This window comes from Orycteropus afer, unplaced genomic scaffold (assembly GCF_000298275.1).
Source record: "Orycteropus afer afer isolate SDZICR_OR568_19922 unplaced genomic scaffold, OryAfe1.0 scaffold00132, whole genome shotgun sequence".
Taxonomy (NCBI): Eukaryota; Metazoa; Chordata; class Mammalia; order Tubulidentata; family Orycteropodidae; genus Orycteropus; species Orycteropus afer.
The window spans coordinates 3383772-3411512 of record NW_006921719.1 but is presented as its reverse complement, the minus strand read 5'-3'; the positions used below and the strand labels follow the sequence as shown (position 1 = coordinate 3411512).

Genomic DNA, 27741 nt, shown 5'->3' with positions numbered 1-27741 from the left:
TCTCTATCTAAGATATAGGTCTTAGCTTTCTTCATGGGAGAGCAATGGGACAACCTCTTCACCTTGCCCTCAACCAGCTCTCCACCTCACTCTCTGTCTAAGCAGTAACCATGCTTCCAACACTTTCATTACCTATGACTTCTTTATCTCCTGTATTCAGTTACTTCTCAACTCACTGCCATTGAGTCAGTTCTGACTCATAGTGATCCCCATTGGATTTCCAAGGCTGTAAATCTTTATGGAAGCAGACTGACTCATCTTTCTTCCATGGAACAGCTGGTGGGTTTGAATCACCAACCTTTTGGTTAGCAGCCAAATGCTTTAACCACTACACCACCAGAGCTCCTATTAAGTTACTTGTATCTTCCAATTCTTAAAGTTTTTTTTTTTTTTTTTTAAATCCACATGTTAAATAGAGGAGAAAATGTCTATAAAGGAGAAATTTTACAAAGAGCAGCTCAAAATATGTCAAGGATACATGGATTTTCAAATATGAAATTCCAGTTTTCAGTAAGTTTATTAATCATGATTCATGAAAGCAGGAGTGTGTTGGAGTCAGTTAATACCAGCTTGTGCGAACCAGCTGGGTACATCTCTTCCCCATTCCGTGGCCAATGACATTATATTAGTCCCTTGAAATCACCCATGATGAGAATGTTTACAACACAAGAATTGGTAAATGTTATTGTCAGGGCTCTTTCCTAAGAACCTATCATGAAATATTTAGAAGCACACAACAGAATTTAAAGGGGCATACAAACACATATACACTCAAGCAACACAGTCTTGTAGATGAGGCAGCATTAGCTTGATGGTACCTAGGGTGAAAATGCTCTCAGGAAGTTTCAGTCTCTAGACTCTTATTTATTTATTTTACAAAGTCCAAGAAGCTTGATGGGCCTCTCTAAGAACATTTTTTGTGTTTTTGACTGGTATTTGGCTGGTATATGACATCTGGATCCATTCTATTGATCATTTATCCTACAGAGTTAGTTTTGCCTTGATCCAGAGTCTTTTATCCAAATGAGCTACATTAAATCTTTGTTCAGGCATTCTCTATCTGTATAAAAGAATATTACAGCTCTCGAGGTCTATTCTGATAATTATGGTATTGCTAATCACTATGTAGATAACTACATTTGTGTTAAAATGATAGTGTCTTTTTAGAGTCAATCGGACCATTTACTCTTATCTATCACATAACATGCACACATGCACACCCTTAATATACATTATTTTTTTGACTGTTTTCCAGAGAGCAAGGACCATATCTTCATGTGTCTGTATTCCACTTGGTGCTTGGTAAATACTTCTTGAGTGAAATTAAATACCTTTGCTACATCCCAGCATCCTCTGTTTTTCAATCAACAACTTTTACTGAGCCTGCTATGTTGGTTACCCCAAATACCAGGAATCAGAGACAACAAATACAGCCCTCAATGAGCTCACAGTTTAATGAGGCAGTCAGCAAAAATAATATTTACAATTGCATAAAAAGCTAATAAAAGCACTACCACCATCTTACACTTACCTTTCTTAAAAGTATATATGTGTGTGTGTGTGTGTATACATATATACACAGACATATACATACATATACATGGGATAAAAGTATCAATAACATAACAACATAACACAAATTTGGCTTCAAAACAGATGCAATTATAACACTATTAAAAAAATAAGCTAAAGAAACGAAGAAAGCAATAGAAACCTAAATGAGAAACAGAAAAGCAAAGAAATAAGAAGAATAAATATCAGGAGAGTCTGTATCAGATAACTGACAGAGTTCAGGAAAGAATTATAAAATTAATTTTAAAAGAAGTTCGGGAATATAGACTACACTAGAAGAAATGCAAGAATGACTAGACACACAGAAAGTACAACAAAGGAATTAAAATGGAAAGAATTGAAAAAGAATCCAAGAGAAATAAAAAGGATTCAGATAAAAATGATAGATACAAAAGTCAGGGAAAAAAAATCTAATAAATGTATATAATTAGTGTCCTGGGAGAAAAGAAAAGCAAACTATGTAACAGAACAAAATTATAAAGAAGACTCAAATCACCGTTTTGAAAGGACACACCATGTACCTGAGAAAATGGACCAGGAATGGTCGATTTCAAAACATGGTCTATTAAAACTACTGTGTTTTCAATTACAAAAAAAAAAAAAAAAAGAGTTATATATGAATCCAGGCAAAAGGGCCAAGTCTCTTATGTTGTTGTTATGTGCCGTCGAGTCAGCCCTGACTCATAGCGACCCCTCCTTGGGTTTCCGAGGCAGTATCACTACGGAAGTAGGATTGCCCAACCTTCCTTCCGAGGAGTGGCTGATGGGTTTGAACCGCCAGCCCTCTGGTGAGCAGTCAAGTGCCTTAGCCACTATGCTACCAGAGGAGAAGTAAAATCATACTGGCATTGAACTTTTCAACAATAACATTTTGTTTGTTGTTAAATGCCATGGAGTGGGTTCTGACTATAGCGACCCCACGTACAACAAATGAAACACTGCCCAGTCCTGTGCCACTCCTACAGTCTTTGCAGTGTTTGAGCCCATTGTTTCAGTCAATGTGTCAGTCCATTTCATTGAAGATCTTTCTCTTTTTTCCTGACACTGCTTTACCAAGCAAGTCCTTCTCCAGGAGCTGATCCATCCTGATAACATGTTCAAAGTCTCACCATCCTCTCTTCTAAGGAGCATTCTGGTTGTACTTCTTTAAAGATAGATGTGCTTGTTCCTGTAGTCCATGGTATATTCAATATTCTTTGCCAACACCATAATGAAAAAAAAAGCATCCATTCTTCTTCGGTCTTCCATATTCATTGTTCTTTTTTCACATGTATATGAGGCAATTAGGACCTCTGGTAGCATAGTGCCTAAGGCACTTGACTGCTAACCAGAAGGCTGGTGGTTCAAACCCACCAGCCACTCCTCAGAAAAAAGATGGGGCAATCTACTTCTGTAGTGATACTGCCTTGGAAACCCAAGGAGGGGTCGCTATGAGTCGGGGCCAACTTGACGGCACATAACAACAACAACAACATGAGGCAATTGAAAACTTCATGGCTTGGGTCAAGCACCCTAGTCCTCAAAAAGGTGTCATTGACTTTAACCCTTTAACGAAGTATTTTGCAACAGATTTGACAAATGTAATGCATCATTTCCTTTTTAAAAAATTTTATTATTATTTGAGTGAAAGTTTACAGAGCAAATTAGTTTTCCATCCAACAATGTACATACATTTTGTTTCATGAAACTGATTGCAATCCCCACAATGTAATAGCACTCATCCCACTTCCTCCCTGTGTTTCCTGTTTCCATACTTCCATCTTTCTTACACCTTCCTCCCCCCTGAGGTTTGTTGTTGTTGTTGTTGTTTGCCGTCGAGTCGGACCCTACTCATAGCGACCCCTCCTTGGGTTTCTGAGGCAGTATCACTACGGAAGTAGATTGCCCCATCTTCCTTCCGAGGAGTGGCTGGTGGATTTGAACCGCCAGCCTCCTGAGGTTTATCTCTGGGCAAATACTGCCTTTTGATCTTTTATGGTTGATTGTTCTAAGGAGTGTGTATTCCCCTGATGTTATTGTTCACCTTATAGGCCTCTCTATTATTTGTCTGGGAGCTCTGGTAGCGTAGTGCCTAAGGTATTTGACTGCTAATCATAAGGCTGGCAGTTCAAACCCACCAAGCACTCGTTGGAAGGAAGATTGAGCGATCTACTTCTGTAGAGATACTGCCTTGGAAACCCAAGGAGGGGTTGCTATGAGTTGGATCTGACTTGACAGCAGTGAGGTTTTTTTTTTTTTTTTTTTGGCTGAAAGTTGAGCCATACGCATCAGTTAAGTTCAAGGCTTGAAAGGTGACTAAGGGCTATAGACGTGGGAGTTCCTTCAGTCTCTATCAGACCAGTAACCTGGTCTTTTTAATGATTTTGAGTTTTGTTCTACATTTTTCTCCTGCTTTATTCAGGACCTTCTACTGTGATCCCTTGCAGAGTGGTTGGTAGTGGTAGCCCAGCACTGTCTAGTTCTGGTCTCAGGATAATGGAGGCTGAGGTTTGTGTGGTCCATTAGTCCTTTGGACTAATTGGTTCCATGTGTCTTTGATTTTCTTTCTTTTTTAAAACTTTTTATTGCAATTTGGGTGAAAGTTTACAAAGCAAATTTGTTTTCCATTCAACAATTCATACACATTATGTTTCATGACACTGAGTCCCACTTTCTCCCTGTGTTTACTGTTTCCATTTGTCTGTCTTTCCTATTACTTCCTGCCTTCTGAGCTTTATCTATGATTTTCTTCACTTTTCTTTGTTCCAAATGGGAAGAGACCAATAGTTCCACCTTCGATGGCTGCTCACAAGCTTTAAAGACCCCAGTCACTACTCACCAAAGTGCAATTTAGAACATTACCTTTGTGGACAATGTTATGCCCGTTGACCATGATGTCCTCTGAGACTATGATCCTGAACCTCTAGGAGAAGCAATTCATTCCTTCAAGTTTTTGGTTACGGCTAAGAAGTTTTCAAAACTTTGCCCCATTGTTGTTGTTATGTGCTGTAGTGTCGGACCCAACTCATAGTGACCCCTCCTTGGGTTTCCGAGGCAGTATCACTATGGAAGTAGAGTGCCCCATCTTCCTTCCGAGGATTAGCTGTACTATATTCGTAGATATATATGCAGCACATAAAAATACATATGTGGAAATACCCTGTGTCAAATGTATATTGTTTGGCTTGCATGTCTATTTATGTATCTACTTGTAGCACAGTACCATCGAGTCAGATCCAACACATAGTGACCCCTCCTTGGGTTTCCAAGGGATTATCACTGTGGAAGTAGATTGCCCAACCTTCCTTCCAAGGAGTGGCTGGTGGGGTTGAACTACCAGCCTTCTGGTTAGCAGTCAAGTGCCTTAGGCACTACGCTAGCAGAGCTATCCACTTGTAGATTATTATCATTACAGGATTGGGTATGTAATAGTATTTACCTCTGTTGCCTTTAACTCTTAGGTTCCTCCTAGTGTCTTCCTTTGCTTTAATAATTTTGTGCTGACATCTCCCTTATTGTATATTGTCTTTCCCTTCACCCAAGTTAATACTTGTCTATCCTATAGTTCCCTTCCCCTCCCACCTCTGAGAAGCATCAAAGAAGGTTTCTTTCTGTATGTAAATCTTTTTTTTTTGTACTAGTAGTATCATACATTATTTGTCCTTTTGTGATTGACTAATTTCACTCAATGTAATATCAATATCCTTCAGGTTCATCCACATTATGAGGTGTTTTGCAGACTCATCATTATTCTTTAATGGTATGCAGTATTATACTGTGTGTATGTACCATTCATGCGATGATAGGTAGGCACTTGGGTTGTTTCCATCTTTTTGCTAGTGTGAATAGTGCTGTGATGAACATGGGTGTGCATATATCTATTCCTTCCACAGGTCTTATTTTTCTAGGATACATATCTAGTAGTGGGATTGCTGGATCACCTGATATTTCTATTTCTAAATTTTCAAGGAAGCTCCATGATTCTATAGTAGTTGAATCACTTTACAGTCCCATCAGCAGTGTTTGAGGGTCCTATTCTGTCCACACCCTTGCTAGCTTTTGTTGTTTTCTGTTATCTGGAACTTTCCTATTAATGCTGGGGTATGATAATATCTCCTTGTTGTTTTGATTTGCATCTCTGTAATAGCTAATGATCTTGAGTATTTCTTCATGTGTTTGTTGGCCATCTGAATGTCTTCTTTGGAGAAGTGTCTCTTCATATCCTCTGGCCATTTTTTAATTGGGTTATTTGTCTTCTTCTTGTTGAGGTGTTACAGTTTGCTATAAATTGTAGACATTAGTCTCCTGTCCAATTAATTGTTTCTAAAAATTTTCTCCAGTTTGTGGGTTCCCTTTTCACTCTTTGTTGAAGTCTTTTGATGCACATAAATGTTTTAATTTCCAGGATGTCTCAGATGTGTAATTTGTCTTCTGTTGTTTGTGCATTTCTAGCTGTGTTTGATAGTGTACTTATGCCATGTATTATAGCCCCTAAGTTTGTCCCAATTTTTTCTTTGATGATCTTTATAGTTTAAGTTTTACATTTAGGTCTCTGACCCATCTTTAGTTCGGGTTTGTATATGGTGAGAGATATGGATCCTGTTTCATTTTTCTGCAAATGGAAATCCAGGATCATTTTGTTAAAGAGACTATCTCTTCCCCATTTAATGAGTTTTGGTCCTTTATCAAAGATCAGTTGTCCATAGATGGATGGATTTACTTCTAGGTTCTCAATTCTATTCCATTGGTCTACATATCTGTCATTGTACCATTCATTACCAGGCTGTTTTGACTACCATGGCTGTATAGTAAGTTTTGATATCTGGAAATGTGAGGCCTCCTACTTTGTTCTTCTTCTTTGATAGTGTTTTACTTATCTGGAGTCTCTTTCCTTTCCATATAAATTTGGCGATTAGTTTTTCCATCTCCCACATGAATGATGATGGAATCTGGGTATGGATTGCGTTATATTTGTAGATCACTTTGGGTAGTACTGACATTTTCATAATGTTAAATATTCCTATCCATGAGCATGGTATATTCTTCTATTTATGTAAGTCTCTTTTGGTTTCTTACAGTAGTGTTTTGTAGTTTTCTTTGTATACATTTTGTATTTCTCCAGTTAGCTTTATTCTTAACTACTCCATTCTTTTGGGTAGCTGTATTGAATAGTGTTATTTTCCTGATTTCCCTTTCAGAGTTCTCTTTGTCAGTGTAGAGGAATCTGACTGATTTTTGTATGTTGCTCTTGTACTCTGCCACTTTACTGAATCCTTCTATTGGTTCCAGTAGCTTTCTTGTTGAGTCTCTGACTCTCTTGTCAAATGCCTTTTCTGCATTAATTGATATGATCATGTTGTTATTTACCTTTATTTTATTTATGTGATGAATTACATTGATTGTTTTTCTTATATTGAACCATCCTTGCATACCTGGCATGAATCCCACTTGGTCATGATGTATTATTACTTTTGATATGTTGTGGATTCTGTTGGCTAGAATTTTGTTGAAAATTTTTATGTGTATTTTCATGAGGAATACTAATCTATAATTTTCTTTTCACAGGTGTTTGTCTAGGTTTTGGTATCAGGGTTATGCTTGCTTCATAAAATTAATTTGGGATTATTTCAGAGTAGAATTAGCATCAATTCTTCTCTGAATGTTTGGTAGAATTTGCCAGTGAAGCCATGTGGGCCAGGGCATAGTACATATTTTTGCTGAGAGATTTTTTTTTTTTCAATTATCTGTTCAATATTTTCATTTGTTATAGATCTGCTCATATTCTTTGCATATTACTGTGTTAATTTGGGTAGGTATTTTGTTTCTAAAAATCTTTCCATTTCTTCTAGGCTTTTAGAATTTTTGAAGTGCAATTCCTCATAGTATTCTCTTATCCTTCTTATTTCAGTGGGTTCTGTTGTGACATCACTTATTTCATATCTGATTAATGTTATTTGCATATTTTACCTTTTCCCCTTCATTAAATTTGCTAGTGGTTTGTCAATTTCATTAACCTCTTCAAAGAACCAACTTCTAGTCTTGTTAATTCTTTGTAGTATTTTTCTCCAGTACTCATCTGTCACCTTATCATAATGTGGTGGCTTGTCTACTACTGTGAGGATGGAGGCTATGCCAGCAGTGTTTCAAATACCAATAGGATCACCCATAGTGGACAGGTTTCAGCGGAACTTCCTGACTAAGACATAATAGGAAGAAGGATGGGGCCATCAACTTCTGAAAATATTGGCCAGTGAAAACCTTATGAGTAGCAGTGAAACACTGTCTGATATATTAGTGGAAAAGTTTATGAATAGCCCTGAAACATTGATACAAGTACCAAAAGATAAGCCCCTGAGGTTGGAAGGCACCCAAAATTTGTCTAGGAAAAAGCTGCCTCCTCAAAGTAGAGTAGACCTTAATGATGTGGATCAAGTAAAGGTTTTGGGACCTTCACTTTCCAGTGAGACACATCTCAAAATGGGAAGAAACAGCTCTAAATATCTATAAATAACTGGAACATAGAATGTAAGAAGTATGAGTCTAGGAAAACTGGGATTTGTCAAAAATGAAATGGAACACATAAAGATAAATATTGTAGGCATTAGTCAGCTGAAGTGGATGGTATTGACCATTTTGAATCAGGCAATCATATGGCCTACTATGCAGGAATGACACATTGAAGAGGAATGGCATCACATTCATCATCAAAAAGAATGTTTCCAGGTCTATCCTGAAGTGTAGTGCTGTCAGTGATAAGATAATATCCATATCCCCACAAGGAAAACCAGTTAATACTACTATTATTCAAACTTACACACCAACCACTAAAGTTAAAGATGAAGAAATTGAAGATTTTTACCAATTTCTGCAGTCTGAAATTGATCAAACATGCAATCAAGATATGCTAATAATTATTGGTGGTTGGAATGTGAAAGTTGGAAACAAAGAAGAATCAAAGGTAGTTAGAAAATATGGCCTTGGTAATAGAAATGATGCTGGAGAGTGAATGATAGAATTTTGGAAGAGCAATGATTTATTCATGGCAAATACCTTTTATCAACAACATAAACAGTGGCTATACATGTGGACCATGCCAGATGGAATAGACAGAAATCAGATCAACTACATCTGTGGAAAGAGGCAATGGGAAAGCTCAATATCATCAGTCAAAACAAGGCCAGCAGCTGACTGTGGAAGAGACCATCAATTGCTCATAAGCAAATTCAAGTTGAAACTAAAGACAATTAAATTAAGTCCAAGAGAGCCAAAATATGACCTTGATTATATCTCAGCTGAATTTAGAGATTATCTGAAGAATAGATTTGATGCATTGAATACCAGTTACTGAAGACCAGGTGAGTTGTGGGATGACATCACCATCATACATGAAGAAAGCAAACAGTCATTTAAAAAGGCAGGAAAGGAAGAAAAGACCAAAATGGATATCAGAATAGACTCTGAAACTTGTTCTTGAATGGAGAGTAGCCAAAAAAAATGAAAGAAAAGCTGAAGTAAAAGAACTGACCAGAAGATTTCAAAGGGCAGCTTAAGAAGACAAAGTAGAATATTATCTTGCTGAAGATAATTCAAAAATGGTTGCAGCAGGATATTGACAAGGAACTTCCAGAAATGCAAAGTGGATTCAGAAGAGGACGGGGAACAAAGGATATCATTGTTGACATCAGATGGATCTTAGTGAAAGCAAAGAACACCATAAAGATGTCTACCTGTATTTTATTGACTATGCAATGGCATTCAACTATGAGGATCATAACAAATTATGGATAACATTGCAAAGAAAGGAAATTCCTGAACACTTAATTGTTCTCATGAGGAATCTGTACATACACCAAGAGGCTATTATTCAAACAGGACAAGGGGATAGTGCACGATTTAAAATCAGGAAGAGTGTGTGTAAGGGTTGTAACCTTTCACTATGCTTATTCAATCTGTATGTTGAACAAGTAATATGAGAAGCTGGACTATATGAAGAAGAATGTGGCATCAGGATTGGAGGAAGAACCATTAACAACCTGTGATGTGCAGATGACACAACCTTGCTTGCTGAAAGTGAAGAGGACGTGAAGCACTTACTGATAAAGATCAAAGACTACAGTCTTCAGTGTGGATTACACCTCAACATAAAGAAAAGGAAAATCCTCACAACTGGGCCAACAAACAACATCATGATAAATAGAAAAAAGATTGAAATAGTCAGGGATTTCATTTACTTTGATCTACAGTCAACACCCATGCAAGCAGTGGACAGAAAATCATACATAATAATGCACTGGGCAAATCTGCTGCAAAAGACCTCTTTCAAGTGTTAGGACACAAAGATATCACTTTGAAGAATAAGGTGTGCCTGATCTAAGCCATGGTATTTTCAGTCACCTCATATGTATGTGAAAGCTGGACAATTAATAAGGTAGACCAAAGAAGAGTTGATACCTCTGCATTGTTATGTTGGTGAATAATACTGAAAATAGCATGGACTACCAGAAGAACTAACAAATCTGTCCTGGAAGAAGTGCACCTGGAATGCTCCTCGGAAGCAAGAATTGCCAGACTTTATCTTACCTACTTTGGTCATGTTATCAGAAAGGACCATTCCCTAGAGAATCATATCGTGCTTGGTAAAGTAGAGGGTCAGTGATGAAGGGGAAGATCCTCAACATGATGGACTGATACAGTGGCTGCAGTCATGCACTCAAGCATAGCAAGGATTGTGAGGCTGGCACAGCACTGGACAGTGTTTTGTTCTGTAATGCATTGGGTTACTATGAGTTGTAGTTTACTTGATGGCATCTATCAACAACATTTTTCTGTTTCATTTATTTCTACTTGAATTTTATTTCTTTTCTTCTGGTGAATGAAGGCTTTTTTGCTGTTCTTTTTCTAATTGCTGGAGTTGTTGGTTTAAAGTGTTGGTTTTGATTCTTCTTTTTTTGATACACATTTCTTGCTATAAATTGTCCTCTTAGCACTGCTTTGGCTGGGGCCCAAACATTTTGGTATGTTGTATTTTCATTCTCATTTTATTTAAGGAATGTTTTTACTTAACTTTTTTATTTCTTCTATTTCCCAGTAGGAGCTCTGGTAGCACAGTGCCTAAGGCACTTGACTGCTCACCAGAAGGCTGGCGGTTCAAACCCACCAGCCACTCCTCGGAAGGAAGGTTGGGCAATCCTACTTCCGTAGTGATACTGCCTCGGAAACCCAAGGAGGGGTCGCTATGAGTCGGGGCTGACTCAACGGCAAACAACAACAACAACAACAATTTCCCAGTAGTTTTGAAGCAGCGTTTTATTCAGTTTCCATGTATTTAAATTTTTTTTTTTTCTTGCTCTTCCTGTTGTTGATTTCTAATTTTATAGTGTGGGGATCTAAGAAGATGCTCTGTAGTATTTTGATGTTTGTAAATGTATTGAGGCTTGCTTTGTGGCATAACACTTGGCTTACTCTGGAGAATGTTCCATGTGTCCTAGAGAGAATGTATATTGTTCTGTGTAAATCTATGAGGTCAAGTTGGTTTATTGTGTTATTTAGATCTTCTGAATAATTATTGAGTTTCTTTGTAGTTGCTCTGTCCTTGATCATGAGTGATATTAAAGTCTCCTTATATTATTGTGGAGTTGTCTTTTTCTCCTTTCAATTCTGTTAAATATTGGGACCCTTTCATTGGGTGCATAGACCCTTTTGTTGGGTTGACCCTTTAATCCTTTGTCTCTAATTCTGGTTTTTGCCTTAAAGTCTATTTTATCATAAATTAGTACAGTGCCTGCTCTTTTTTGGTTGTGATTTGATTGATATTTGTTTTTCTATCCTTTGGTTTTTAGCCTATTTTTGTCTTTATGCCTAAGGTGTATTTCTTGTACACAGTGTATTGATGGGTCATGTTTTCCTATCCATTCTGCTATGATAGTTCTTGACTGTTGCATTTAATCCATTTACATTCACTATCATCATTATTGACAGGAGCTCTGGTAGCATAGTGCCTAAGGTACTTGACTGCTAACCAGACGGCTGGTGGTTCAAACCCACCAGCCATTCCTCAGAAGGAAGGTTGGGCAATCTACTTCTGTAGTGATACCACCTCAGAAACCCAAGGAGGGGTCACTCTGAGTTGGGGTCTGACTCGATGGCACATAACAACAACAACAACATCATTATTGATAAGTGTGAATTTACTACTATCATTGTGCTGTATTTGTGTGGGTGTGGTGCTCAGTCAGGGCTTTTTGTTCTGTATATTTTCTGTGCTGAGTTCATTTTGGTTAGATGTTCTTTTGATTTTCTTCAGTGCTGTTGTTTTTGTTTTTACTCAATCTTTATTATTATCTTCTTTATTATTTTGGTTGGAAGGCTTATTCTTTACAATTCTTTACAATTACCCAGTAACTTATTATTATCTTAATAAGTTTAATATTTTCTGCTCTATTTTGATATTATCTTGACTTTCTCTCCATTTAGGAGTTCTGTAACTACACTATTTATCCCCTCTGTTTGGTTTTTACTTCTCATTTACAGATTCACACCTCTGCTTCCTTATTTTCAGTCTTGAAAGTTTATTTTATTTTTGAAAATTCTTTATCTGGGTTGATTTCCAGGTAATGTTGTCATGGGTCTTAATCTCAGGTTGTTATCTGATGTTTGTTCTCTCTCCAAAGGACTGTCTATAGCAGTCTGTATGGTTGGTCGGGTTTTTGCAAATTCCCTTAATTTCTGTTTGTCATTAAATTTCCCAATATCACTATCATATTTGTGGGACAGTTTTGCAAGATATGTAATTCTTGGTTGACATTTTTTTTTTTTTCTCAAGATTTTAGATATGTCATCCCATTGCCTTCTTTCCTGCATGGTTTCTATCAAGAAATCAGAGCTTAGTCTTATTTAGTTCTCATTTGTTGGTAACATTTGTTTTTCCCAAGCTGCATTCAGCATTATTTTTTTGTCTTTCATTTTGGAACATTTGATTATGATATGTCTTGGTGGTTTTCTTTTGAAGTCCATCCTATTTGAAGTTCATTGAGCTTTGTGAAAGCATATCTTTTGTCTTTCATGATACTAGGGAAGTTTTCTTCCAACAAATCATTGACAATTTTTTTTTTTTTTTTTTTTGGTCTTGTTTGGAATTCCAAACACACATAAATTATTCCAATTATTCCACTTGATGGTGTCCTACATAATTCTTAGGTTTTCTTCTTCTTCTTCTTCCTCTCCTCTTCCTCTTCTTCTTTCTCCTTCTTCTTCTTCTTTTCTTCTTTTTCTGTTCTTTCATGTCATTGGTCTCTAACAGATTACTAATGAGAGATTTGTTTCCAGTTTCACTAATTCTGTCTTCTACTGATTCAGTTCTCCTCCTTTGCACTTCCGATGTATTGCCCATTTCTGAAATTTTAGTAATAATCTTCTGGATTTCTATTTATTGTTTTGTATGGCTTTTAATTTTCCATTTTTTTTTTTCAATTTGTTCTTGTATTTCTTTTTAATTCCTCTAGAGTTTTGTCTGTGTTTTCCTTGACTTTCTCTGTGTTTTCCTTGATCTCATTCCTAATCTGTTGAAGGGTCCTAAATATAACTCTTTTGAATTCCATATTAAGTAGTTATAAAAGCATTTCTTCCTCAGGAAGGCTTTTTTTCTGTGTATTTTGGTCTTCAGTTTGAGCCACCTTGTCTTGTTTCTTTGTGTGAACTAAATTGTCTGTTGTCTCCAAGACATTGTGGTGTTATTGTACTTCTTTGATCATTGTTTGTTGGTGTGTTCTGCCAAGGTTTATTCCTTTCTTTTGTTTTGATATCTCCATATGGGCAAGGTTGGCTTCTCTGCTCACTAGTTTGGCAGAACTTAGATACTCACCATCTGCCACCTGGTAAGTGTGGTAGTGAATGAGAATGTGTGTGCAGTTCTTTGTTTGCTCTTTGTGTAGGTGGGCTGGGCTGCTGTCTTTCATCAGTTAAGTGGTGCAGGAGCATGTGCTGGCACTCAATAGATGGAATGGAAGAAGGGACTTGTGTGATTGTGTAATATGGTTGCAGTTGCTGCCTCCTTCTGTATAGGAGAAAAAATAAAATAACAAAAACAAGGGAAGAGAAAGGAAAAAAAGAAAAGAAAAGAAAAAGGGAGCAGCAAGGGTGCAGGTCGCTTACCATCAACAGCAGAGACAGAGGTGGCAGGTCACCCAGCTCATGGTGGCACTCACTGCTGACTGTGGAGGCAGCAGGAGTGGGGTGCCCAGCCTGTAACAGTGCTTACCACCACCTGTAGAGGCAGCAAGGGTGTAGCAAATGATTTTCAGGCATGCTTGCCATAGAGGTGATGGATTTGTGCCACTGAATGTGGAGGCAGCTGGAGATTGGTGCCCAATTCATGAGAGTGCACACCTCCAAAGGGGGGTTGACAGTGCTTCATGCTTGATCTGTGAGAGTGTGCCATGCTGACCTCAGAGGTGGTAGGTGCACTTCACTTGTACCATAAGAACATGCCTCAGGCCACTGGAGGAACAGTGAAGAGGGAGCCATGGAGAAGGGGGAAGTGGACTGCATAGAACACCAAGTAGTCACTGGTTGATAGGTGAGTGGAGGTGAGCAGTGGCCACAATACTGGTCACCAAGAGATGTTAGGGGTAAGGGAGATCACACCTCTCTGGTTGCTGGTTGCTGTGGTTGCTGATCACCAGTGTGAGTGCCAGTTGGTGTAGACCTGGGAAGCAGAGCTAGTTATCTGGTTCTCACCCCAACTGGGAAACTGCTTGCAATAACTCAAAATGGCCACTGTCTGCTGGGCCAGTTGACAATTCAATACTACATGTTGCTTATTCATTGTTTTCATTTGGTTACTGCTTCTAATCAGTATTTTACCTACTTCTTTATCCTTTCCTTTGAAGCTCAGGATTGCAGGATTATCATCCATATCTGCTTCAGTTGGTTTCTCAGAACTCAGTTGTTGAGAATCTGGATAGTGTCTGCCTGGTACGCCATCTTGGATCTCTCTCTGTCATTTGATTTCTTGATTGCTGCTTCCATGGGTGTTCATTGTGGATTCAAGTAAAATGAAACTGTTGACAATCTCAATATTTTTTCCATTTTTCATGACATTACTTATTGGTCCAATGATGAGGATTTTTGTTTCTTTTATGTTGAAGTGTAATAGATACTGAAGGCTACAATCTTTGATCTTCCTCAATAAGTACTTTGAGTTCTGTTCACTTTCAGAAAACATGCTTGTGTCATCTGTATGTCTCAGGCTCTTTGAGTCTTCCTTCAAGCCTGGTGTCCTGTTTTTCTTCATATAATCCAGCTTCTCAAATTATCTGCTCAGCATACAGATTAAATAAGCATAGTGACAGAATACAACCCTAATGCACACCTTTCCTGATTTGAAGCCATCCAGTATCCCCTTCTCCTGTTCAAATTACTGCCTTTTTATCTATGTAGAGGTTCCACATGAACACAGTCAAGTGTTCTGGAATTCACATTCTTCACAATGTTTTCCGTAATTTGTTATGATCCACAAAGTCAAATGCCTTTGCATAGTTGATAAAAACAGGTAAACATCATTCTGATATTGTCTGCATTCAGCCAAAATCCATCTAACATCAGCAATGATATCCTTGTTCCACATCCTCTTCTGAATTGAAATCCTCTTTTGAATTGGGTGGCAGTTCTCTGTCAATGTGCTGCTGCAGTCATTTTTTAATCATTTTCAGAATAATTTACTTGTGTGTGATATTAGTGATATTGTTTGATATTTTCAACATTCTGTTGTATCACCTTTCTTTGGAATGGGCATGTATATGGATCTTTTCCATATACTGGTCACTTGGCCAGGTAGCTATCTTCCAAATTTCTTGGCATAGACAAGTGAGCGCTACCAGCATTGCATTCATTTGTTGAAACATCTCAATTGGTATTTTGTCACTTCCTGGAGCCTTTGTTTTTCTTCAGTGCAGTGTGGACTTCTTTCTTCATTACCATCAGTTCTTGATCATATGCTGCCTCCTGAAATGCCTGAACATCAACCAATTCTTTTTTGTACCTCTATATTGAAGAGCAAGTTTCAGAGTCTCTTCTGACATCCATTTGAATCCCTTTTTTCTTTCTAATATTTTTAATGACCTTTTGCTTTCTTCAGGTATGATGTCCTTGATATCATCCCACAATTTTTCTAGTGTTTGGTCATTCGTGTTCAGTGTGTCAAATTTATTCTTGTGATATTCTCTATATTTAGGTGGCATACACTCAAGGTTGTACTTTGGCTTTTATGGACTTGATTTAATTTTCTGTTCTTCAGTTTGCCTCTGGCCTTATTCTGATTGATGATATTGAGCTTCTCCATCCTCTGTTGTTAGGCACTATATATGTCTTGGAGGACAACTTAGTCAATCGACATAACATAGTTCACAAACATAATGTTCTACATCCTAATTTGGTGAGTAGATACATTTAAGATACAACTATTGGTATCTACTTGCATGAAGCAAAATAGAATGAAGGAAATCAAAGACTCAAAGAAGAAACTAGTCCATGGGACTAATAGCCTTTTCTAACCTTAGACCAGAAGAACTAGATAGTGCCTGGATACCATTACCAACTGTTCTGACCAGGGACATCACAGAAGGTCCGAATAAAATAGGAGAAAAATATAGAACAAAATTCAAATTTCTAAAAGAGGCCAGATCTACTGAACCAATAGAGACTAGAGGAACCCCTTAGACTATCACCCTAAGAACTTGGAATCAAAGTTGTTTCTGCAGATCACCTTTCAGCCAAATAATAGATTGGCTAATAAAATAAACAGTATCACCTGTGAGTAATGTGCCCCCTTAAACAATTAACTATATGAGTTCAGATGATCAACATTTACCCAGAAGCAAAGATGATAAAGGAAAGAAAAGAAGGGAAGCTAGATCAATGGAAACAGAATGGAAATAATGAAAATGCTGACATTGTAAAAATTGTAACCAGTAGCATGGAATATTTAATATAAAAATTGTTAAAGGGAAACCTAAGTGGTTTTGTAAACTTTCATCTAAAATACAATCAAGAATTATTTTTAAAAAGAAGAAGAAGATAATGCAGCAACATACTTAAGATAATCCAAGAAAGAAAATGTGAGCCAAAGCTTTTATTTCCTGCCAAACTGACCTTCAGGTTTGAAGGCACAGGCAAATTGTTATGGAGATGTAAGAACTCTGAGTATATTGTTCCTATGAGCTCTTCCTAAGGAATCCACCAGGTTCCTATAGAAGAAACCATAGGAAAAGTCTTGGCATAAGGTTGCTACTTTGTGAATTAAAATCAGTGACACTACTAAGTTTCTGTTTATGGTGATAGAAAATTTGGTAATGGATATTGTGATGTTTGCACAATAGGATTAATGTAAATGGTGAAAATTAGTATATTTTTCCACATTTTTCATGTGGAATTGGCAAATACTGTGTCATATATTTTACAACTATAAAAAATGTAAAAAAAAAAAATTAATGACACTGATGCAGTCATCTCTTTTTTTGAACTTGACAAACACATAGTTACACTAGACCTTCAATTAGAAAAGGGGCCTGCAAATGATACTCTCATTCATGATGGAGACAAAAAGTCTGTGATGCAGTGAATTACGTGGTATGGCTTTTTTAGCCATAGTCTTTGTAACTCCCACCGGATTACTAAGTGGGACCATGCAAAAAAGGTATGTGGAACTCTGATATTAGGATTGGTTAGTTTTGTTACTCTACCAGGCTTAAAATGAGCCCTCCTAGAGGCAGAGAGGAGATCTCACTGCCATCAAGAGAGAAAAATTGGAGATGAAGTAGAGTGCATCCTTGGACCTGAGATCCCTGCACTGGACCTCCTTGGCATAGATGCCCAACAGAGAGAGATGTCGGGCAGAGAGACAGTTGCAGTGGAAGCAAGAGGCAGAGCAGCAAGCTTACCTGGCCCATGGAGCGAGAAAGCTGAGCGCCCCCGGGCAGGAGTGGGGTGCACGTAGGTGTACCTGTCAGCAGAGCCAAAAGAGCTTTGTAACACTTACCCAAGAAGGGCAGAGGCCAGGCTAAGAGGCCAAGGGCCAGAGAGGCATGTCTGAGGGCACAGCAGAGGGAAGAATTGTATCCTGAACATGTTGCTGAACCTGAATTGTAGCCTGTCACTTCCCTAATAAACCCCATAATGGTGAGTATTATTTGTGAGTTCTGTGTGGCCGCTGCAACAAATTATTGAACCTAACAGAGAAGTAGTGAGTGCTGTGGGAGGGACTGTTGGTGACAGAGTTATTAAAAAAGTTAGAGGGTGGCGCCCTGTCTGGCCTCATAGGAATAAGCTTCGGGCTATTGATGGTGGCTCTGCTTCCTCCTCGTGAGATTGGAGGAGGTCAGAAGATGCCACCTCCATGTCCTTTTTTCATTTATCATTGGAAAAGTCTTATTTACTCCCTTTGTTAGTTGAACAAAAACTTCTCAATGGTAGATTAGCAAAAAGTGGGCATATGTTTTTATTATATGGGAAACTCTTAGATATGATTTGACTGGTGAAAAAATAAACAAAAGGTAAGCCTGTAAATGGCATTTTTTTAAATATTTGTTTAAAAGTCTACAAAAAAAACCTTTTTCTTTACTGAAAAAATGATGATAATAATTAGGGCTTTCTGTTTAAGTTTACAATAAGATAATATTTTAAAAATTCCATTCCTCTCCTTTGAAACTGAACAAAAATCCATAAAGAGAATGAAAGAGAAGAAACACTCTGTCTTCAATGAACAATGAAATGGCCACAATCCCAAACTATAAATTATGAAACACACCTGCCAAAGATTGTAAAGTCTGGACTGAAATAAGAGAGAAAGTTGAGAGCTGACAAATATTTCTTCAGCGCCGAACAGGATATAGATTTCCCCAGGAGTAAGTGTGACAGTCCTGAAAGGCCTATTCAATAGCTCTTTGATTACAAGCACTAGAACGAGGACCATGAGCAGCTTCTGACAAAACTGAGAATGTCCCTGTAGAACTAGAGGGAGACATGGCTGAAGGAGAAACCACATCGTATGCCTCCTAGCCGAGGAAGGCTGCCAGAGATGAAGTGGTGTGAAGGAAGGGGAGGCTGGGTTATTACACAGTGAGCCAGCTTTTTAAGAGACTCTTCTCTTAATCACCCCGACCACTCAAATGCCAAAAATTGAACAGAGGTGTGGGCAGAAGAAATAAGAGATTTGATGAGTGTTGAAGAACAAACCCAAAAGATATAAACTGTCCTAGCTCATCTGCCCCATCCCCAAACCTGTGTTATCCACGTGTTTGTTATCCACGGTGTTAAACAGATGGCTGCATTCGAAGCACCAGCATAAAATCTATGCATTAAAATGGGAAAAAAATAAAAAGTGGAAGGAGGATGTCGAGGTGTGGGGAAAGGAGCATGAAGCAAGAGTTGTGTGAACAACATAATAAAACACAAGGAATTACTTCAAGAAAAGTTCCGACAAATATGCTCCATATTCTCAAGCAAATTACAGTCATGACCTCTGGGAAGACAGATGGCCCACAAATATCATTTGGGTTCAAAGAAGAGATTGTAAGACAACAGAAGGAAATGAAAAGACAACTGGAACAGTAAGAGGGAAAAAACTAAGGGAAAAAATTTTAAATAGCAGATATAAAAGTTATATAACCAGCAACAAAAATAATTAAAGAAAATGACTGAGAACACAGAAACATGGTGGTGATGTTAGGTGCCATCGAATCATCTCCAACTCATAGCAACCCTATGTACAGCAAAACAAAACACTGCCCGGTCCTGTGCCAGCCTCACAATCCTTGCAGGCACTTTGTCAATCCATGGTAGACAAGATACAATAAGTCATATAAATGAAAAAGGAAAAAAGCAAAGATATAAAATTGGTTTTTAGAGGACATGATGGATATGGAAGGCAGACAAAGGCAAACAAACATAAGTGTAATTGGTATTTGTGAGAAGGACTAAACAAATGGGACAGAAGGGGAAAAAAAAGATACTCAGAGATAAAATAAGGTCACAAACTTCCTTAAGTAAAAGCTTACTTAACAAGTCATAATGGCACACCACATACCAAACAAATATGACCCACTAAAACACAGCCTTTTAAGGTGCTGAACTTCATGGAAAAGGTAAGAATCCATGGGCCTCTGAGCGAAAAAGGCAATCAAATAAAGAACAGAAAAGTTCCAGTTGGCCTCATGTATTTCCACAATACCATTCAATGCAAGAAACCAGTGGAGCAGGGTTTACACAATTCTAAGGGAAAGAAAGCATGCCCCAAGACTTTTCTTTTCAGCTCTGTTGTTCTTCACTTAGAAGGGCAACAGAGAAACATTAAGAGAATAAACCAATAACCAAACCAGTTGCCACTGAGTCATTTCTGACTCGTGGCAACCCCATGTGTTATGGAGCAGAACTGCTCCATAGGATTTGCTTGTCTGTAATCTTTATGAAAGCAAATAGCCAGGACTTCCTTTTGTGATGCACTGGGTGGGTTTAAAACACCAAGCTTTCTTGAATAACCAGTAGGACCAACATCAGACAACCAAGATGACCCAAAATTAAAAATCCAGGAATTAATCAACCCTGGTAAAAAAGAAAGATGATGAGTGATAAATTTATTTTAATTATAGAATTAAGACTAATCAGCTGTAGCAATTACATTTTGGAATAGAATGTAAATACCAGGAATCTTGACATTATCTAAATAATATAATGAAAACTAATTGGAAGGTTGGAGAAGGAAGGTAGGAGGGAATGTAAAGTGTTTTTTATTCATCCTTCTTAGCAGCAAGTCAGTAGATCCTTTCTTGAGTCCAAATATATAATTAAAGTACCTATCTGAATGTCTTAGTGGTTTCTTTAATCTTCATTCTTAACTTTAGAGGGCTCTTTAAGAAATTAACCATTTATGCTAGGGAAAAAAAATCAGAAGTTCAGAAACTCCTTCACTTTCACTTTAGTTTCTTTTTTCCTATTATACCTAATAAAATTTAATGAAATTTTATTAGGTATAATAAAATATTAGTTAATATTTTATGTGCCTACAATGGCTATCAAATATTAATATTTTAGCATGTATAGAATTCTGGATGATTTTTTAAAAACTTTCCTTTTTTGTGTTCTACTATTCCTTTAAATTCTTGATAACTGGTATGTTTCATTTTTTTAAAAGAAAATCATTTTACTGTACAAATAAATAGCTGAAAAATAAATTGGACTTCCATTACAGTGCCTAAAATAAAATCCTACAATAAATAAATTACCAAAAAAAGAAAGAGAGAAAGAAAAAAAAATCTCAGTATCATAAAGGATGTTCGAGTCTAGGAAATGGCTTATAGATTGGCGTGTTCCTATGTAAAATTGCCTCTCATTTTCCCATCTGAGATTTTGCTGTTGTTGTCTGGAATTTATTCTGCTCATGCTCCATTTGACTCTGTTGCCCAATTCTCATCGCAGTGTTCTGTGAGCTGTGGTGTTGGAATCCAGCGAAGAAAGCAGGTGTGTCAAAAGCTGACAGCCAAAGGCCGGCGCATTCCTCTAAGTGAGGTGATGTGCAGGGATCTCCCAGGGCCACCTCTCGTGCGATCTTGCCAGATGCCTGCATGCAATAGTAAGTACGTCATCTGCATGTTTCACCAATGTATACTGATTTGCTCTATCTTGTCTCAGTGTCTTCATTTTCATTTCCATATACAGTAAAATCTGTGTAAGCCAGAACCTATGTAAGGTATAAACCTGTCAGAGAAGTATTTTCCACTAAAACAAACGGTAGAAAAGTGGTAAGACTACACCCTGTCAAAGGCAGAAAACTTAATGAGACCTGGAAAAACAAGACAATCTCACCAAGTTCTGGCTGTCACCGATTTCACTGCATTGTACACCCTATCTGTAGGTAAAACAAACTAAGAAGAACCCAGATTTTTTTTTAAAGCAACAAATAATATAATATTGAAGACCAAAATACAGTTCTAAGAAAAATCAGTTTTAAGAAATGTCTACCCAGTTAACAAATGCATCCCTTTGGTGTCCTCATTTGGAATTATATTTCCTTAAATCCTCACTTTACCATGATTTCTTCCATTTAGAATTTATGACTGTTACTTGTAGAAATTAAATTGAAATACTTCTTAGGTTATTTTACTAGTAATGTATTTGGATTCTTCCAATTAAGAGTAGAAGAGCTAAGCATTTTAAGTTTCCAAATATTGTCTCTCATGTATACTGTAGAACCAACAAGGTTGTTGACATGAAATACTTTTGATTGAAAAGAAAAAAGACACTCTGGACCTCTCTTCAGTTAATTATAAATAATAACCTTAGTGTGAAGGGTAAATATTATGGCTTTGTTATATCTAAATTGTGCTATTGTGTAGTACTGCAGAGTACCTGAGAGAAGATATATTAACAAGTGCACAAGTATATTGCATGTAGGAGGTCATCACAGATGAGTTGAGAATAGACCTGCAGCAATTGAAAATAAAAGAGAGTGGGGTAGGATGGGGAGATAGGGAACAGACATACTGGGAATCCATAGCTTCTGGGTCCATTTTCTGCTTTGTTTTTTCACTGTCTTCTTCTGTAAAATATGTTCACAACCTCAAGTGCCCTGCTGAGTTTATGGTGAGGGAGAAAAACCAGAAATGAGCTATTCTTACATTAATGCTTCCTGGCATATATATATATATATATATATGTTGTTGTTGTCATGTGCTGTCAAGTCGGCCCCGACTCATAGCGACCACTCCTTGGGTTCCCGAGGCAGTATCACTACGGAAGTAGGATTGCCCCACCTTCCTTCCAAGGAGTGGCTGGTGGGTTTGAACCGCCAGCCTTCTGGTTAGCGGTCAAGTGCTTTAGCCACTACGCTCTGGTAGCCACTTTTTTCAAGTGCTTTAGCCACTACGCTACCAGAGCTCCTATATATATATGGGAGCTCTGCTAGCGTAGTGCCTAAAGCACTTGACCGCTAACCAGAAGGCTGGCGGTTCAAACCCACCAGCCACTCCTGGGAAGGAAGGTGGGGCAATCCTACTTCCGTAGTGATACTGCCTCGGGAACCCAAGGAGGGGTTGCTATGAGTCGGGGCCGACTCGACGGCACATGACAACAACTATATGTATATGTATATGTGTGTGTGTATATATATATATATATATATAAAGGACCTCTGGTGGTATAGTGGTTAAGGCATTTGGCTGCTAACCAAAAGGTTGGTGGTTGAACCCACCAGCTGCTTCATGGAAGAAAGATGAGGCAGTCTGCTTCTGCTTCTGTAAATATTTATAACCTTGGAAACCCAATGGTGGTCACTGTGAGTTGGAATTAACTTGATGGCAGTGACTTTTTTTTTAGTTTTTGGCATATGTATGCTATATGTTTACATATTTAAAAATAATTTCTGATTTTATCTTACCATATATACATTTGCATATATACTATATATATAAACTGATATACACATAAACTGATAGATATAAACTGATACAGATACATTTACCAACAACTTTTCCCAGATGAATTTACAAACAAAATAAGGAAAAAGAGGGGTTTTTTTTAAATAATAATAATAACACTTATTGAACACTTACTATGTGGAAATTCTCTTTAGTCCCCCCAACAATGTTGTGAGACAAATATTATCTTCATTTAGGGATAAGGAGCTCAAGTCTGAGAGAGGGTCTGAGACTTGCCCAAGGCCATGTATCTGCAAATTGGATCCCTGGTCTGCTTGACCACAAGTCTCTGATTCATGAGCCCATGCTCTAAGCCACCTCTCTGCTGATTCATGGACAGCATTAACATTTTTTTTTCCTTGTAATTCTTTGAGAATAAAATTTCAAAATTTTGAGATTCCAAGCATTGGTTTTAAAGTATCCTGGAATTCAGGAATGTCTGCGGTATGTGGCGCAGTGTCATGCTTTAAGCTATTTATCTATCTGATTTTTATTAATTGTGGATGGTTGCAAAGCAATGTGGCTAGACCATAAACTGCTTTAGAGAAGAGTGAAATTAGAGTAATACTGGCAGCTTATTCTAAAATAATAACAGAATAATAACATGTGGGAATACATCGTGGTTATTATGTGGTACAGAATGAAATTATAAATTATTATGGCATGCACTGGAGAACAGAGTAAAATTTTAAGTTGTAGGGGGGAAAAGACAGTAATATTTCTCCTTCACCCCACCCCACTCCCTAGCTTGCCAACATGTAGGTCATGGAAGCAGAAAAGCAATGGGAATGCATGCTCACTGCCAAATCATCCCGAGCTGGGGCCCTCCACTTCAGCTCTAGCCTGGTCTCATGCCATCAGTTTTGATCAATGGCCCTTACTTGTTGAAACTTGGCTTCTCCCTCCACGCTCTCATGTGACACCCTCTTCTCCCCACTACCCTATCACAGGGCCAAGTAATGCACTTGGCATCTTCTCATGCTCCCTACTCCTGCTGGTACTGTACCATAATCCCATTGTTATCACACACTTAGCACGTACACTGTCCTCATTATACCTTCAATGGATAGACCTACAAGACACAATGTACTTTTCTCCAAGACACACTACCACCAGGTCTAGTCTTCCTCTTCAACATTGTCCAACCTCCAGGACAATCAGTCTTCATGATGATGACTTTTCTAACACTCTGATTCCAATTTCCCAACTTCATCAATACCATGGACTCCATTTCTTTGACATGGTGACCCCTTACACTTCCTCATCATTTACCATACAGAAATCTCTTTCTTCTCTTCCATCTCACTCCTGCTTATTTACTTAATGCCTCACTGTAACCTCTGGTTCTTAAATATCTATTGTTCTCAAAATTTCTGCCCTTGCATTAGAAAACACTCCTCTTAGCTGGCACACTCTAATCACTCATGTAACAAATTACATCACCAGATATTTATGCCCTTCCTTAACCCATGTCTTGATCACTTTGCTTATCTTTAATCTTGCTATTACTCTTTAGGTGATTTGTTGTTGTTCTCTGGACTGGGCTAATGAGATTTGCTAAAAGGAATAATATCCTCATACTGATTAGACATATTTTGTATCTATATTATCTGAATTTAGCTTGGAAAGTGTGGGATTTTTCCCCCTATTTCCTTAGAATTCCCTAGAATTTTACCACAGCAATTTCCTAATTACTGTCCCAACACCAATCTCCCATCTTTACTCTGATGACCTTGTCTTTTACTCCACTAGTAATATCAAGAATAGGTAGTGTAATATCCTTCTGAGTTTCCTATCTCCTTCACTTCAAATCTACCCTTTTTCCCCACCCCCAAAGACCTACTGGAAATGTATGGTCTTCTTGATAAGCCCAACTCCTCCATTATGGAAAAGATCTGAAGATAAGAAACACCAAGGCCAGCTGTGCTGTGATCTTTACTCCTTTTCAAGACTGCATTTCTAGAAAACATATCCTAATCAGAATCCTTAAGCATATGTACAACTCACCCTCTTTGTTGTTGTTAGGTGCCACCAAGTCATCTCCTACTCATAGTGACCTGTGCATAGCAGAACAAAATACTGCCTGGTCTTCTGCCAGCCTCATGATCCTTGCTATACCTGAGCCCATTGTTGCAGCCACTGTGTCAATCCATCTTGCTGAGGGCCTTCTTCTTTGTTGACTCGCCACTTTACCAAGCATGATATCCTTCTGACAACATGACCAAAGTAGGTGAGACGAAGTCTGGCCATTCTCACTTCTGAGAAGCATTCCGACTGCATTTCTTCCAGGACAGATCTATTAGTTCATTTAGCAGTCCATGGTACTCTTAGCATTCTCCTCCAACACCACAACTCAAAAGCATCAACTCTTCTTTAGTCTTCTTTCTTCATTGTCCACCTCTCACATGCATAAGAGGCAATTGAAAATACCATGGCTTGGGTTATGTGCACATTAGTCTTCAAGGAGACATCTTTGCTCTTCATCACTTGAAAAAAAGGTCTTTTGCAGCAGATTTTCCCAATGCAATATGTTGTCTGATGTCTTGACTGCTGCTTCCATTGGTGTTAACTGTAGAACCAAGGAACATGAAGTCCTTGACAACTTCAATCTTTTCTCCATCCATCACGAAGCTGTTTATTGGACCAGTTGTAAGGATTTTTGTTTTCTTTATATTGAGGTGTAATCCATACTGCATACTGTAGTCTTTAATCTTCATCAGTAAATGCTTCAGTCATCCTCACTTCAGCTAGCAAAGTTGTGTCATCTGCATATTGCAGGTTGTTGATGAGTCTTCTTCCAATCTTGATGCCATGTTCCTCTTCATATAGTCCAGCTTCTCAGATTATTTGTTCAGCATACAGATTGAATAAATATTGTGAAAGGATACAACCCTGACACACTCCCTTCTTGATTTTAAACCATGCAGTGCCCCCTTGTTCTGTTCAAATGACAGCCTCCTGGTCCATGTACAAGTTCCTCATGAATACAATTACGTATTCTGGAATTCCCATTCTTCTCAATGTTATCCATAATTTGTTATGATCTACACAATTGAATGCTTTTGCACACTCATTAATCATTTTTGAATTATCTTCAGTAAGATTTTACTTGCTCATCACAGCACTATTTACAATAGCGAAAACATGGAAACAACCTAGATGCCCATCAACTGAAGAATAGATAACCAAACTATGGTACATACACACAATGGAATACTATGCAATGCTAAAGAATAATGTAGAATCTGCAAAACACCACATAACGTGGATGAACTTGGAGGACATTATGTTGAGTGAAATAAGTCAATCACAAAAGGACATATATTGTATTAGTCCGTTATTGTAAAAGTTAAGGAAAGGTTTATCTATAGAAGGAAATTTTCTTTGTTGGTTACCAGGGGTGGGAGGGGAGGGGAAGGGAGTGAACGCTGTTAGATAGATAGAGATAAATATTGATTTGGGTGAAGAGAAGGGCAGTGTACCAAATGTGAGTGACCAATATGGCAGCATTGAGGATGAGAAAGACATAGAGAGGTACATGGGAGGTACAGACAACAAATATGAACCCTTTTGCATATACAGTATTGATTTCTCAGTGAAGGCAAACATGAGTATATGGATGGATAGATAGGTGGACAGGCTAAACGATTAAGTATGTCTATGAAATGGGGAGTGTATCTGAGATGATATATAGGGTTGGCAGACAATAGTCCTATAAGTTTATGTGAATGATCAGAATTCCCAGGTGTATAGTAGAGCTGACAAGGGGCAAGGTTGTGGTCACTGCTTGGTCACAGCCAGCTACCCAGAGTGACCGAGTAGTTGATCCTGCTGGCTTGGGACCATAGTCGCAGGGGACATCAAGCTCAATTGGCATAACATACTATACAAAACATTGTTCTACCTCCTACTTTGGCGATTAGCTACTGGGATCTTAAAAGCTAGCAAGCTGCCATCTAGATGCAACGATGGGTCTCTCCTCATCAAGAGCAAAGAAGAAAGAAGAAAACAAAAATTAATGGAAACAATCAGTCCTAATGACTGGTACACCATCCGAACTGCAACCTATACAACTATGAGACCCGAACTAGATGATGCCCGGCTACCAATGTCATCCACTTGGAAGGGATGTAGGAGATCCTAGATAGAGAGGGAGAACAATGTGGAACAAAACTCAAAATCATTTGGAGGAGAAAAAAAAAGATGGTGGGGCCCAGGTTTGCTGGTCCAATAGAGCCTGGTGGAACCACTGAGACTATGGCCCCTAGCTGCCCTTCAGGTCTGGAATTGAACCCACACCTGTGGTTGCCAGCCAAACAAAGTACAGGCATGTGAGTTAAACATTTACCTCAAGTAGACACATGCCCTGAAGAGAACAATCATGGGAGAATGGAGGGCTGCTTATGCACAGGGAGACAGCTCAGGGGGCAGGAGAATATGGAGGGATGGACACTGGGAAGAGGTAACTATGGGGAGGAAGTGGGAGGGGAGCTGTTGCATTGTGGTAAACTGTGGTCAATGACATGCGACAAAGTATATGGGAAGTGCTGTATGGAAAGCGAATTTGCTCTGTAAATCTTCCCCAAAATCACAATAAATAATAATAATTAAAAAATTTACTTGCATGAGATATTAATGATATTGTTCGATAATTCCCACATACTGTAGGATCACCCTTCTTTGTAATGGATACAAATATGGATCTCTTTCAGTCAGTTGGCCAGGT

At 38.1% G+C, this 27741-nt stretch overlaps 1 protein-coding gene across 1 annotated transcript in view; it reads left to right on the top strand.

The window, feature by feature from the left end:
* ADAMTSL3 (ADAMTS like 3) overlaps window positions 1-27741 on the top strand; it is a 598021-nt gene that overhangs the window by 424493 nt on the left and 145787 nt on the right. Inside the window, exon 19 of the mRNA XM_007945172.1 lies at window positions 21019-21172. Coding sequence (XP_007943363.1) covers window positions 21019-21172 — 154 coding nt within the window. The remainder of the gene's footprint in view (window positions 1-21018; window positions 21173-27741) is intronic.